Here is a 15,696-nt window from a genome sequence, read left to right on the forward strand (position 1 = left end):
CGGCCGGGGCAAGCTCGCTTTGAAGACAGAACATAGGGTTCCTTATCCCACTACCAGATACACCTAATCATACAACAAGAAATTTGGCACGTGCAAAAGAAATACCAGCGAGGTTGAAGCAGGTATGCACTCACATATTTGAAACAATACTATGTATGCACGGTTACTCCTGTTTATGGTGTTGAAGAGTGAGGGATAGTATCATGCGGAACCATAATACCTTTACTAGTTTGTTATAATTGAACTCACTGGAAATGTCAATAATGTCCCTCATTGCCCCAGGTAATGTCCTTCCACTGCCCTAAGTAATGTCCCCCACTGCCACAATAATGTCCCCCACTGCCCCAGTAATGACCCCCACTGCTCCCTTTAATGTCCCCCATTGCTACCAGTAATGTCCCCCACTGCCCCATATAATGTCCCTCACTGCCCCCAGTAATATTCCCCACTGACCCCAGTAATGTCACCCACTGACCCCAGTCTTCACTTACGTGTAACAGGGCCCGGCACTGTCACCGCCCACCTGTTTAATTTGTGAATAACTCTAGTAGGGCAGAGCTGGGACCTGATAGATGCTGTACTGCATGTGATGCAGGTGAGATGAGCGCTCTGACGGAGCCCGACATGAAGTACAGTGACAGTGCCGGGCCCCGTTACATGTGAGTGCAGTGGGCTCTTCCCCGCTGGGCCCGGTCGTTACGTCCCTGGTCATCAGTAAAGAGGGTGATGTCTACAGTTGCCAGGTAAAGTTCTAGTTGGGCAGTAAATGTGATTGCCCTCTTCTAATCACCAGCAGTACCCTGGCTCCAATCATACAAAAGAGTGTTATCAAAGATGACATCAGTAATTGTCGGGCAGAAAATGACTCCTATACTTAAAGGGAACCTGTCACCTCTACCATGCTACCCTCACTGAGCGTTTCTAAATGTTCATTGTGTTACCCTAAACATATAAATTACACTATTAATTTCATTTGCAGACAAATTCAATAAGTATTATGCATTTTTGTACTTCCTGCCTTTTATGCAAATTAACATAACAGAGTCATATCTTGTGTGACCAGAGAAGAGTCATATTTTCAAGCTCTGACTCATCTCAGGTTAATTTGCATATGTATCAAATCGTTTTTTTAACACAATAAAAGCACACAGAGCTATGAGGACTGGGTATTGCGGATGTGCTAGCGGCCATCTAGCAACTCATGTCCTCAGCTCTATACACAAAATCCCGGTGACAGGTTCCCTTTAAGCGATATAGGTTATGTCCCACATAGAAAGAAAGACCACATCCTCAAGGGATATCAAAGCAGGACCAATAAAGGACATTTAGTCTGGGTCATGACATATAGTGGCCCTGGAGCCTCACATGAAGCCCCATTCACTATAAATGTATTATTCAACATTTCATTATTGTGTATAAGTGCACAGAAATATTGGTCATTTACTTTATGAATAGGAGGTGGTCACTTATGGTTACACCCACTTGCTGGGCACCTATTTAAGGTTCACTATGTCACACCTCACATCGCTGGATAAAGACTTCATGGTCGAAACTTCAGTATGTATGCTGCCTACCTATTGAATAAAAGACCATTGCTTAGACTGGACCTTTCTTTACTGCCGTTTCAATAGGGATCCAGAGCCAGGACCCTTCACCGCTTGCACCACTATGCCCTGGACTTATACCAGGTGATTTGATTATGGAGAATGGATTTACCCTATTAATGAACGTGGAGTGCTGCTTATCTTCATTTGAATCTGGTGCCACCCTGGTACAGATACCAGGATCAGTGTAAAAGTTCAAGCAAGAAGAAAAGCAGAATTGACCAAAACAGAATAGAAGCTTTAGTTTATTTATACAGAGCAGTGAGCAAAATATATTTCCAAATATATGGCGGCAAAAGATTTAATAATGCTGTCCATGAAATTTTACTACATCAACATGAATAGAAATGTAGATAAATTTCATATTTTACAGGTATCACTTTACATAAATGAAGTCATAGAATATTGACACTCAATAATTACTCCAGGAAATCAAAACTGGCTGCGTATTGTGCAAAGGAGCACTTGTTGGTATTACGCTGGACTTTGGCAAAGCCGTTTTCTCCCCAGGTATCACCCCAGCTGTGAAAAGAAATGCAAATATAGGTGATGCAGGTGACATATAAAGAAACATTGTACTGCTAAAGTCTGTGACTTTTCCCCGCTCTCGCCAGGTCTAAAAAAGTGGGCGTGGTATTGGCGGGGAAAGGGACGGGTAGGCCTGTCTCATTTACCATTTTCTGCGCCTGTTTCAGGCATAGAAAAAAGTCTGAATGTAAGACAGCTAATAAGCGGTCTTACATTTAGAAGTGGTCTTCATAACAGCAGCGGAGCCACCGCCAGCGCAGGTGTTTATTAAGACCAGCATCTGACTGCTGATTCGACCAACTTTGATCCGAAACAAATTTGGGGAAATCCACTCATCTTTAATGGGGAGCATAGGACAATATAAATCTATTCATATTGCAGTATTCATATTTGCTAAAGTGCAGGATGTTCAGCAGTTTAGTGCGCCACACTAGGTCTATACTCTTTATCCTTATGGATGCAGGGGGATCTTCAATCTTTTTAATCATATTTTTGCACATACTATTAATGTGCCCGTAAATATCTACCACAGAGATGGAACAGGTATTTTTCCATGCCATGAATGTAAGTTCAGTGCTTCGACATAAATGCAAACCAGCAATTCAAATATCTGTAAATCTATTACATGTAAAGAAGATAAAAGAACGTGAACTATGCAAATTCTAGGGAGAGGATATAATCTCACTGCCCCCCCAAAGATCATAAGCAAATTAAAATCACCACTACATTTAACTCTCAGAGAAGGCTGTATGAGAACATTGTCTAATATTCTAGGTGAATAATCAATTATTTGCTTATTATTTATCCAGCAAATTGAGAGGATATTCAAGAAAGGCAAATATGACAGGACGTAGGTAGCGCTCTGCAGTTCTCATACTGGGTTATGGTTTGTATGAACTATTGGGGTCATTTATCAAACTGGTGTAAAGTAGAACTGGCTTAGTTGCCCATAGCAACCAATCAGATTCCACCTTTCATTTTTGACAGCTCCTTTGGAAAATGAAAGGTTTAATCTGATTGGTTGCTATGGGCAACTAAGCCAGTTCTACTTTACACCAGTTTGATAAATTACCCCATATATGTGTTCTGGGGCAGTGGTAGAGATAATGGGCCAGATTTATCATTACTCTGACAGCTCACTCCACTTTAACATATAGCTAAAGTCAGTTTTAGCCAAGTCAGATTTATGATCGGCCCTTTAAGACTGTAATAAATGTGGTTTGACGGTAGCAGTTTATCCGTCAGTAAGCAGCTTTACAAAAGTCGCACATCTTTACGAAAAAGTCACACGTTTTTATGAAAAAGTCGCATGTTCTATTAAAAAGTCTCATAAGATAAGCATGGTCCTCACTGGAGTGAAATTGCGACTTTTTTGCGACTTTTTAAATAGTCCCAATAGTAAATCTGTCTAGAGATTCATTTACATAAGAAAACACGCCCACTTTCAGAAAACTGGCGAGCATAGTGCAGATCAGAAAAAAGTCGCAAATTTGTGCGCAGTTTTAGCGTTTGGGACTTTATTTGGGACTTTTTCACTCCATTATTCTGACCTGAGCTAATGATAAATCTGGCCCAATGTCATCCTCAGAATGAAAAGCTAAGACAATCTAGAAGTAATCACTTGGTTACAATAGATTGTAGAAAATTAATCTGATTTATGTATGTAAAAGGTAATTGATTGAAAATTATTTACTGAATGACTCTCAATTTCCTAGTTATTGCAAGAGAAGGGCTTAAAGGGGTTTTCCAGGAATTATTTAAAATGGCCACCAGCAACCTGTCCTAGAATGTGAGTACGACTGGTTGCCACCACTTGCAGAGGTCTAAGGGAGTGAGGGGGCAGGGCCTCACTACATTGCTCTACGATATATGCTAATGATGTGATCATGTCCATGATATGCCATCATGGCTGAGCAGCCTGACAGGAAAATTACCAATATATAGTATATGCAAATTCCAGACCGTAGTGTATATTAAGGCCAAGTCCTCTCATCCCCCTAGAGAGCTCTGCAGGTGGAAGCGGCCAGCCTTGCTTACATTCTAGGAGAGGTTGCAGGCGGCCATTTTTACTAGAATGTAAAGGGGTCTACTACACATACAGAAACATCAATACAATAGAACATCCATAGATTGTATACACAGTACATATTGTGATAATGTGTACAGTATAGTGCTGGAAGGTGTGTATATCCCACCCAGATACCTCAGCTGGGTGAAATAACTAAAATCTAGAAAGCTGCAGTGGTTTCTGAAAGTGTTTTTCAGCTGATTTTGTTCTGGGCTGGATTTTATTTGGACTGGTGGATAGGTTTGGTAGTGGGATCTGCCAGTCCACACCCTTCCAGTACATGTATTGCCTTTAGCTGAGAAGATTGTTGTAATCATGGAGGGAGAAAACAACCCTCTGTGTATGAGGTAGACAGAAGATTTTTGAGTAGAATCCTGAAGAGACTCTGTGTGGTCTCAGCCAGGAGGGCTGAGGGGCCATGAGGCTATGTAAAAGCCTGAACTTTGGGGGGACCCAGCGGCGTCTGCAGAAAAAGGGTGGCACAGTCAGAGTCGGGAGGACTTCTGGACCATAATCCCCCAAAGGTACTGGTGTGGTCACAGCCTGGAGGCTGCTGGGCCATTTGGTTGAGGAAATCCGGATCTAATTCTGTGTGTTAACTGCGCTCTATAGGTGAGGTAGAGATGACCTATGTATTAGGTAGTGCCTAGACGGGCAGGTGTTTATTTTTGCGATTTTTATGTTTGTGATGGTGCTGAAGAGCCAAAATAAAACACCATTTGGACTGGAACCCTGTTGTCAGAGAAGAAATCTGTGATTGTGACCCCCCTGAGAGAGAGCGATCCCTTACAATTGGTCGAGGATACGGACAGTGTCCATGCTAAAAGGGCACAACGTTGTTGGACACTTTTGCTGTGTTGCAATAAAGAAAGTTGTTTTCTTAACATACCTATTTTTTATTATCCAGTATGGCTGGTTATCACCGTCCTCATCCTCTTCAGAGCCATAACCCACAGAAATAATTGCATGATTAGCCTCTTCTGCACACTCCCCATCAAATATTCCTTGTATTAAAAGAAAAGCTGATATTACATTTCTGAAGAATGGTAGACATAACAACAAGTAAACCCTTCACTGAGCATAAATACTTTGGGTCAGTTGGCTTTTTTTTCTCTGTTTTACTGTTAAGCATTTCCATTGACTTTGAGGGGGATTTGTGTGCTTTAGGGCTCATGCACACAAACGTATTTTATTTCCGTGTCCGTTCAGTTTTTTTTGTGGACCATATACGGTACCATTCATTTCAATGGGTCCACAAAAAAACAGAAGTTACTCTGTGTGCATTCTGTTTCCATATGTCCGTATTTCCGTTCCGCAAAAAAAATAGAACATGTCCTATTATTGTCCACATTACAGACAAGGCTAGTACTGTTCTATTTAGGGGCCAGCTGTTTCGTTCCGCAAAAAACTGAATGTACACGGACGTCATCCGTATTTTTTGCGGATCCGTTTTTCGCAGAATGCAAAACACATAGGATTGTGTGCATGAGCCCTTCATTAGATGGATTTATTGTGTCAGGCTTCTGTTGCTTTTGATGGGAAAATAGTGTAGTGTGCAATCTAGGCAAGCACATTTATATAGCATGCTGCCTGCTTTACCTAACAGCAGAATTGGAGGGCTATCTGGCCTTCAAGATAAAAAAAGAAATTGGAGTCAATGCCACACTTGTCTTATATTCTACACATTAGACTATATTCAAATTTGCGTCTCTTGGTCTTTTTTTTTTTAAATAAGATTTCATTTATATTTAAGTGGGATGCAAGCTGAAATGAGAACATATCAATTTGTATGCGTTCAGTCAGCATGGCACATGTGAATTTCTTGTCTCTGACTGATGCAAATCTGTTAACAGTGTACTTCCCAATAGAGTTGAATAAGATACTACAATGTAACCACATCCTGTATTCTTCGTTAGGTGCTATTAACACAGTGGTGTCTTCACAACTGGCTTCTGCTAAACAGCAGATCATCTTTAAAGGGATTGTCCAACTTAATATAGTTTCTTAAACACTCCCCATCCAGTAGGACCTTCCAGGTAGGCATACGCATCTGCTCCATGACACTCAGTTCCAGCTCTGCGGGTTGACTGCTTTCTCGACTGTACTTCGGTCCTGTATGTAAACTTCGGCATGGACAGGGTCACATGTAATGCTGCAGCCATCTATTGGCTGCAGCGGTGCATGTAACCCTGTTCATGCTGGAAGTTTACATACAGGGTCCGAAGACAGAGGTGGACCCGCAGAGCTGGGACCAAGCATCAGGGAACAGGTAAGTATGCTTCCCTCAACAGGCCTTGCTTTGGTGGCTTTTAAAAAAAAACAATTTTAAGTTGGACAACACCTTTAAGACAAAGAAGATATATTTGCTTGCACTATAAAAAATATACTGTAACATTACCATGGCTATATAGCTGGAAATCCTGCTCAACCCCGAAGCTAACAACCACGGGTCCCTCTAGAGCCACTGCGGACAGAATGCTGTCTTCATCGGGCAGGCTGTAGTATTTGGTTAGATTCAGCGTTATTGCTTTACCATCTTTAAATCCACAGGCATTTTGCTTGTTTAAAGAGAACAAACACAAGAATCAATATCTAAGTACCGTCATATGCATTGTATTCTCACTTTCATTTGAATGGGGCTTGCAAAAATGCATGCACATTTAGATGCCAGTCCCATTCGGAGGCATGGAAGGGATTTGCAGTGGCAGACATGTCTGAGATATATTCTGTTGAAAAATATCATACATCCCCAACAAAGCTGAACATATTCTAGTTTGAGTGACAAAGTGCTACCAAAAATCAAAGCGCTGTGTAAGTAGACATTACAAGAGATCTATATACTATAAGGTAATATCTGGCACACCAATCATTATGGGCAATATAATCAATTTTTCAGGATCACAAAGTTAAGTGTAATGGTTCTTGTCGGGTTATGTACAGTACATAGGTTATATATTTGGTGCCAAGAAGGATATCAGAATACCTTTCTAATGCTATAGTACATGCTATGAAACTTGCCCATTTTATCCTCTCAGTTTTTCATGGAATCGTAAAATCAGAGGCATAAGAATGTACGGTATGGGTCTATAGATTCCTAAAAGGCGATGTATTGCAAGTAAACCCTTAGACATGTCTAGGTGGTCCATTATTTTGCATGCTACTGATGCTAGTAAGCAGGCCAATAGTCATGAATAAACTGACTCACAATGTAGTATATTATAGGGCTACTTTGCACACCCATTATTGCCACCCTGTGAATGACATAAGTAAAAGACAAACCTTTTCTTGATATTCATAATCTTCAGATTTCATGACTCCGTGCTGTGTTACGTATGATAGTGCATTAACTGGGAGCCCCCCACAACATGCCTGGTCTACATGATCACAGTCCACCAGCTGTTGCTCACTCAGGGTAAGCAGTTTTTGGTCTCTTATACATATACGGGATTCAACTACACCCACCTTAAAAAAAGACAGCAATATTAATTTAACTTCAAGGTCACTGAAGCAGTCAAAGTAAAATACATAAATATGTAGAGGATTGAATACTTACTGTTGCAAAAGCCCAACATGATCCACATAACCCTTGATTCTTGGCATCTGTCACACACTTGGACTCTCTCCAGTCAACATGGTCAGGTAGGTTATCTCTTAACCCATAGCTATGAATGGGAACATTGGGTTGTGCCCCATTTGAAATGAGGCAGCTCCTCCTCTTGACTTCTTCACGTGTCTAACGTACAGTTAGAAAACAGTTACAAACATTCATTGTTCGTTGCTTAAAGGGAACCTGTCACCTCAGTGAGTAGTGGCAGGCATGCTAAAATCCGAGAAATCAGAGAAGAGTCACGCTCTCCCAGAGAAGAGTCCAGCTTATTCATGAACTCTCTCCCTACCCTCTCACAGGGAAAAACAGGGCATGCCAATGAGTCCTCATAGTCAGGAGCTCTCAGTTCTTCCCATCTTATTAGTGGCAGTTGGGTGGGGAGATACAGGAGCTCATGAATATCAGGACTCATTTGCATGCACTGCAACTGGGGCAATTAAAGATGGGAACCCAGGGTTTTGGTAATGGGATATGGAAATTTCCTTTAAAGGGTTTCTATCACTTCGTTTCACCTATTTAGCTTTCAGACACTAGCGATCCGCTAGTGTCTGCTTTATCTAACCATCCTAATATAAGAGCTTATTGTCCTGCCGTTTAGCTAAAAAAATAACTTATATAGATATGCAAATGAGCCTCTAGGTGCTATGGGGGCGTGATTAGCACCTAGAGGCTCCGTCTACCTTCATAAACTGCCGCCGCCCAGCGCGTCCCTCCAGCCCGCCCATCTCCTCCGGAATGCGATGCTCCTCGTATTCGGCGCATGCGCAGTGAATGTCTGATCGCTTCCCTGCTCAGACATCTCCACTGCGCCTGCGCCGATGACGTCATAGTGCTCCGATGAACAGGCGCAGTGGAGATGTCTGAGCAGGGAAGCGGTCAGACATTCACTGCGCATGCGCCGAATACAGACGTGCACAAGGAGCATCGCATTCCGGAGGAGATGGGCGGGCTGGAGGGACGTGCTGGGCGGCGGCAGTTTGTTAAGGTAGACGGAGCCTCTAGGTGCTAATCACGCCCCCATAGCACCTAGAGGCTCATTTGCATATCTATATAAGTTATTTTTTTAGCTAAACGGCAGGACAATAAGCTCTTATATTAGGATGGTTAGATAAAGCAGACACTAGCGGATCGCTAGTGTCTGAAAGCTAAATAGGTGAAACGAAGTGATAGAAACCCTTTAAAGGGGGTTTTCTGAGATATTTTAAGTGAGGACCTATCCACCGGATAGTAGGGTTGAGTGAATTTTTTTAAAACTATGTTCATAATATGGGCTCCATCCTACTGTAAAATGTATGTCCTCTGAGGAGCTCTTTCCAAAGTTTCTGCAAATATTGCGAGACTTACTTTATCTTGCCTCTATCACGTCAGTCCATTTATTCACATAAATTACTGTATCAAAATACAAAGCTGAGTTTGGCTTTGTTAATGAGGCACGAAGCCGAGTTTGGCTTAGTATTTTACAGTAAGACGGAGCCCATATTATTAACAAAGTTTTTAAGTGAATCGAGTTCAGATACAGCTATCCGAACCCGATTTGCTCAACCCTAGTCATCAGTATCATATCGGTTCGACACCAGGAACCCCCTTGCCTAGGCATAGTTCAGCCCCACCGAAGTGGGGCTGAGCTGCCATACCAAGCACAGCCACTATACAATGTGCAGCGTTGTACTTAGTGAGCTGAGAGAAGGTTGTGATGCTACTGTGAACTCAAGCGCCTTGTTTGATGACCCATCCAGAGAATAGGCACTTGCGCAAAAAAATTTGACGTCAGAAAACTAGTGTATAAACATCATAAATCTGGCCCATAGACCCTAAAACTATTACTCTAGGTTTAAATTAACTTTTAAAACATATTTGATCCTGTCTGGATGTCTCTTCTATCCCCAATTCCAAATGTAGCTACCTATTTTAATTATTTTTTGCTATTAACAATGTTACTAATAATATTATAACATGATCTATCGTATAAAGGGGTTGATCCATCACAGACATTGGTGGCATATCGCAGGGATCCATAAGCTCCATAAAAGTGAATGCAGCAGTGCTCGCACTTGCCCGGTGCGCTTCTCATTCATTTCTATGGGACTTCAGAAAATAACTGAATACACCGCTCAACTATTTTCAGCAGTCCCATAGAAATGAATGAAGAGAGGATTCGCTCTTCACTTTGCGGGCTTGGTTCTAGAGATGGGCGTGGGCGCCACCTCTGAGATTGGAACATATCTGACGTTGGTGACATACTCTAGCAATATCCCACCAGTGTCTGAGGTGGACCAAACCTTTTAACTCATTTGCAAAAAATAATGATACAAGAATGAGATTGAAATACTTATGTTTCATGAAACAGTGGGAAACATGGAGGAATAAAAGCTTCCAAAGTCAAGGCTGATGCTTAAATTGGATGTTCAATTGAGATACTGAATGTATATGTGCATGAACTTACCACGTCTGCAAAATGATTCATTGCCATCCAGTATTTGGAGTGGCCTTGGTCAGCAAGTTTGTTATGTTCTTGCACCTTATGCCAGTTTTCTTCCCAAACTTTCCTCCGGAATGACTCTTCCTTACTATAGGAATATACTTTGTCTGGCAAAAAAGTATTTTAAAATGACTTTTACGGTCAATAGTAGGTCAAGTTTTTTTCAGGAGATGGGTTAGTCTACCCTTAGTGTCAGACATCCTCTGTATTTACTTCTATGGGTTTACCTAGGACCATGCTCTAAAAGGGTTTTCTGACAATCGACATTTAGCCCCTGTCCACAGGATAGGTGACAAATATCTGACTGCTGTGGATTCCATAGATCACTAGGGCAGGGCGCCAAGTCACCTATTGCTCCTTTAGAAATGACCATGGTAAGGCGGAGTTTGACTGCAGTGCGGGTTAAGCATGCACCCTGCTACTCCATTCAATATCTACGGTTCTCCTCCTTACCATGGTCATACGGTGAGGGGTAACGGATCCCAGTTCTAGCTATCAGTGGGGGTCTTAGTGGGGGGTCCCTCAGTGATCAAAGTTTTATCACACCTCTATAATAATACTGTTAATATCAGAAACAAGTGTAGCCAGGTATTAAATACATAGAGAAAAGCTTCAGCTGGGTGAATACTGCATCACTTTATGTTATCCAAGAAATAAAAAATAATTATTATAAATGGCAGAAATAATGTACATTTTGATAATTACTAGTAATGCTTTTTTTTTTTTTACATATCTGTAATTATCAAAATGATTGCACCTCCTGCTGCTTTAATTGCATTAGTCACCTATTTTCCCCCTGAAAAATGTTTCTTTGTTTTTTCTCCTTGTGTGTACTATGCAGCCTTTGCATGTGGTTGACATGAAATGTCCTTGCACAATTCAGTAACTATGTGGCAATATGCTGTGAGTCTACTCTTCAACATGTGAAGAAAGGACCTATATTCAATCAGTAAATGTTATGTCATAAACATTCTCAACTTACAGTAGCTCATGGATACTCTTCACGCAGACTATAGACATACATTCTACTACTTAGAAAGTAAATGTTTTCACATATTCTTTGAAAATATACTTACTGTATTTTGTCTTCCACAAACTCCATTCCTGATCAAAGAAGGTAGAAGCCCAGGTACAGACCAGGAAAGTGGCGAAAAAGCACAGGCTTTTATTCAGATGCATTCTGAAAGATAACATGAGGTTATGACCCAATAGTGCAATCTAAACTCATACTAAGCAATGTAGGGATGACACCATTCTTAAATGCAGTCTATCTGAGAAAGAAACCAACACAATGAGAAGCAGTTCTTATTCTTAGAAAGATACCATGCTATTCCCCACTGACCTGAAAGATGTGCTTTCACCTATGAATGCAGTACCCCAGTCACAGCACTCTATATATGTCTGTACTTGGAGAATTATCAGATTATTCGATCTGAATGTCACATGCATGTCTGCCTTTTGACATTTGATTACGGGAAACAGTTAAGTGTGATAAGATAAGCAATTTGAAATCAAATTCTTTTTTTTTTTTTTGGGTGGGGGGGGGGGTTGTGCGTAAGTCTTTATTGCTTGCTACGTTATTGAATGTTGTAACATACTTTGGGGCAGATTTACTAATAGTGCTGTACTTTACGTTGTCTAAGAATATGCATCCCAGTATTAATATTAGAGAAATTTACTATTCTGGCACCTGTAAATTCTTTGTAAATCCTGCACTAGATTAACACCAGAATTCTGTCTGTGCTGCAAAAATGTGTGCACCAAAACAAATCTGTCTGTGTGTCAAAAATATGTCCATGTGTCAGTGCACAAAAAAAAAGGTCTAGTCTAAGCTTACACCACCTATAGGTTGGCATTAGAGATGGGGAGTCCTCTACTGCATAACGGAAACGGGACGGATCTGTTATGCAGGCCATAGACTTCTATTATGACAGAATGAATAATGGAATGCCTCTGAAGGCATTCTGTTATGCATTCCGTCATAGAATTGCGTTATGGTCCGTGGTATCGGAATCCAAAACGCAATTATGCTTTTACCACCAAAGGAAGCGTGAACAAATTTCATAACATGAAATTCGCACATCCCCAGTTGGCATAGTTGTACTCCAAAAATGCTACAAACTTTTGGAGCATTTTTTTGGCACAAGGAAGTGCTTTTTTTGGCACATGGAGGGGCATTTAGGCCACACTCCTATACCATGAAGTCATGCCCCTTAGTTGAGCAAGGCATAAAAAGCTTAAAAAAAACATGTAAAACTGTTGGTAAATGCGATGCAAAGCACCCATGCCATTTTTTTGGTACAAAATGCACCCATGCCAGTTTTTTTGGTGCAAAATGCACCAAAAAACAGGAGCTTTTTCATTGTTAAATCTGCCCTTTGAGTTTTAATTCCTCTCCCCTTAAAAGATAAGTTTTCATTTTTTAGTAAGCAGAGATCTTGATTTTGGTGAGGAACTGAAGCTCAGAATATATTTGAGGTTACAGTTAATATAATTTAAACCAATATTATTTCTAATCATTGCAGAAATCATTAACTTAGCAGGACAAAAGGGGGCAATTCACAAGAAGGGGAACTTGAAGAAACCTCCATTAGTCACAAGTTTTGATCGGAGGGGTTCTGAGTGGGGAGAATCCCACCAATCGCTAGAACAAGGAAAGAGAACCACTCAAATATCACGAGAGACAGGCTCAATAGAAGGTCTATGGGCCCATCTTGATTCCATCCTCTGCAGTGAGGAGAGAGAACATAATATTAGAGTGTTTCTTTCTCTTCTTATTCTAGTTATCTTTTTTTTTTTTTTGGGGGGGGGGGTTAAACTCCTTATAATTATATTGAAGATATGTATTCTAACTACCATTAGGAATATACTGTAACTCATTGATTATATTCAATGAATAAAAAGTCGTTTCAAATGTTAACAAGAAGCATGATTCAAAATATTCTTATCTTTGCCTCACGATTAAAGAAAAAGATCAGATATCATGTCACTCAAGTGTGTTTTTTAAAGAACCTCACCCTACTGTATATTGACCAAAGAATAGGCCATGTACAAATCATTTTTCACCTACTTTCACTATACGTGTTTAATGTGATAGCGTTAATAAGTGAGTTTTCTTCTACTGCTTTCTTTAAGCTGTAGGCAGAAAAGTGTCCGCATCTATGCAAAGCTGCAAGAACTATACTTTTGGCTGCACCAAAATTCATGGGGGCAGATCAATTCACAAGGATTATGGTGGGAAATTATCAAACTTTGCTCCCGAGATTCAGGCTTCAGAAAGTCACAAAAAGTTAGCAGTTTTGCATTTTTACACCACTCCAGTTTTCAAAAGTTGGTGGTAAAGTGAGTGTGGTTAGCCATATTACTAGTTTCACTTCAAATTTATCGACTGAGATTTTATCAAACGTTGCAAAACTTTGTCTCAATCTTACTCCAGAAAAGGGGTGGTATAGAAAATGGTATAACATCTTGGGGTCAGAAGTGTTCGACTTAAAACGGTTATCTCATCTGAGGCATTGGTGGCATATCTCTAGGATATGCACCAATATCGGGTGCGGGTCCCACCTCTAGTATCTGCACTGATCTCCAGAACAGGACCCCCTACGTGAGTGGAAAACAGCCGTTCATTCATTTCTTGTGGGACTACTGAAAATAGCCAAGCGCTGTCTCCAGTATTCCCATACAAGTGAATGAAGGGGCTGGCCAGAGCGGAATTGCTTGGGGGACACTTGGCAACACAGTCCCTGACAGAGACGCATTGGCCATAGACCTTACAGGACCCAGGGGGACCCCAAGCCCCCATCTCTGCCGCTGGAAGGGCCCATAATAAGCTATCCGTGGTAATTAACTCTTGGAGAATCAGGTAACCATGTTCCTGGCCAGCGACATGCTCTCCTGAATTCAACTATGTTCCGCATCTCACCTCCTAAGCATCCTGCTCCATATTTTAATCAAAGACAAGTGGAGGAGGAAAGAAAATTGCCTCTATTGATGGCCAACTCAGAGGGACAGCTTTTGGTGCAATATATTGTGTGGCACTGTGGTATGTGATATTTCACAATATGGTCTCCTGTCAATTCAGTCCTCCTACAATATGGGGCTACTTTTAGGTATTTTTTTTCTAGGGCCACTTTAGGTTCCTAATCAGCCCCTGGTCTCTGAGGGGTTAATATTATATGTATGTGTATGGTTTCTCTCTTTCTTTTATTTGTCCAGTGATCGGGGTATCAGTTGCCAGTTTGAAGAAGAGCTATAATAACGGACTCTGCCCACCCACCCACATTTTATTGTTTGCTCTTGTCGCAATGTTTATTTGTGGGGTATTGTGGCCCAGCTTGAGCTTGGTGGACTTGGTCATTGCTGATTTTATATTGTTATTTTTAATATGATTCAATATTTATTAAATTAATATATTTTATATTTATTTATTGGTAACCCTTGTGACACCAATGCAGGATTTGTGGTGGAAGGGAGGTATATTTCCCCAAGATTCTTCTCCTATGTGAAGTAGCAGGTGGAAGACTCTCACCTGTGAGATAATTAATGAAGCAGCAGAAGGTGGGGATATAGCAGACCAGGAGGTCAGTCAGTCGCTCTCTGTCTGGAGACACAGAAAGTCTGTCTGTGTGAATGAGCCAAATGTGAGTAAAAGGTTTCTGAAAGCCTTGTTTTGTGAGCTGACAGGGAGAAGCCCTCCAGCAAGGAGACAGGGGCGTCTTATGTATAGTAAGTGCCGGACAGGCGAGGTTTTCTTTTGCTGTTTTGTTATTTTTATCTGCAACCTTATTAATAAACCTGGCTGCAAGTCAGCTTAAAACTTATACCCCGGTGTTTGATCTGAATTGGATGGAACAAACAAGTGTCCTTTGATCCTAGCAAAGGCAATCCTGAGCATAACCTCACAACCTGAATAAACATGGCAGCCAATATTGATTCCAAATGGTTGTCTTGTGTCTTTATTTATTATTTATTTATTTATTTATTATATGGGATGTGTGTTGCCATGGAACAGTGGCTGTACTTGCGTGGTGCGCGCTCCATGCATTTCTATAAGACTGCTGAAATAAGTCAAGTGCACTCGCTTGGCTATTTTCAGAACTCCCATAGAAATTAACGGAGAGCACGCCATGCATGCGTGTTGCACTCTCCACTTTTGAGTGCCCATTATGGAGATAGATGTGGGTCTCAGAAGGGTTGGGCAATATGAAAAATATTCCCACGATAACGATATTAAGAAATTTATCGCAATAACGATATATATTGCGATAAATACCCATTTAAAAGAAAAAAACACTTAGGGCCACAAGGAGACATTATACTGTATGGGGCGGCCACAAGGTGACGTTATACTGTATGGGAAAGCAACAAGGTGACGTTATACTGTATGGGAAAGCCACAAGGAGACATTATA

The 15,696-nt window shown here is 41.0% G+C and overlaps 1 protein-coding gene across 2 annotated transcripts; it reads right to left on the reverse strand.

The window, feature by feature from the left end:
- Positions 1-1,831: 1,831 nt before the first annotated feature.
- LOC120985715 (zingipain-2-like) lies at positions 1,832-11,661 on the reverse strand. Of its 2 annotated transcripts, XM_040413817.1 has the most exons (8): positions 11,629-11,661; positions 11,363-11,466; positions 10,251-10,393; positions 7,754-7,933; positions 7,480-7,662; positions 6,599-6,758; positions 5,090-5,204; positions 1,832-2,126 (listed from the first exon to the last, which is right to left on the reverse strand). In XM_040413817.1, exons 2-8 carry the CDS (start codon positions 11,463-11,465, stop codon positions 2,024-2,026), a joined length of 987 nt encoding a protein of 328 aa, XP_040269751.1. In that variant the 5' UTR covers position 11,466; positions 11,629-11,661; the 3' UTR covers positions 1,832-2,023. The 2 variants fall into 2 exon arrangements, with proteins under 2 accessions (XP_040269751.1, XP_040269750.1); XM_040413816.1 differs by lacking the exon at positions 11,629-11,661 and having other exon boundaries at positions 11,363-11,490.
- Between the last annotated feature and the right edge of the window lie 4,035 nt (positions 11,662-15,696).

Source organism: Bufo bufo, chromosome 1 (assembly GCF_905171765.1).
Source record: "Bufo bufo chromosome 1, aBufBuf1.1, whole genome shotgun sequence".
Classification (NCBI taxonomy): Eukaryota; Metazoa; Chordata; class Amphibia; order Anura; family Bufonidae; genus Bufo; species Bufo bufo.

Coding starts and splice junctions, on each gene's coding strand:
- LOC120985715 (XM_040413816.1), bottom strand. CDS start 11,480: ATGTTATCTTTCAGAATGCATCTGAATAAAAGCCTGTGCTTTTTCGCC. Junction 7,663..7,753: donor CATGTTGGGCTTTTGCAACA/GTAAGTATTCAA, acceptor TCTTTTTTTAAG/GTGGGTGTAGTTGAATCCCG. Junction 6,759..7,479: donor ATTATGAATATCAAGAAAAG/GTTTGTCTTTTA, acceptor TCTTTAAACAAG/CAAAATGCCTGTGGATTTAA.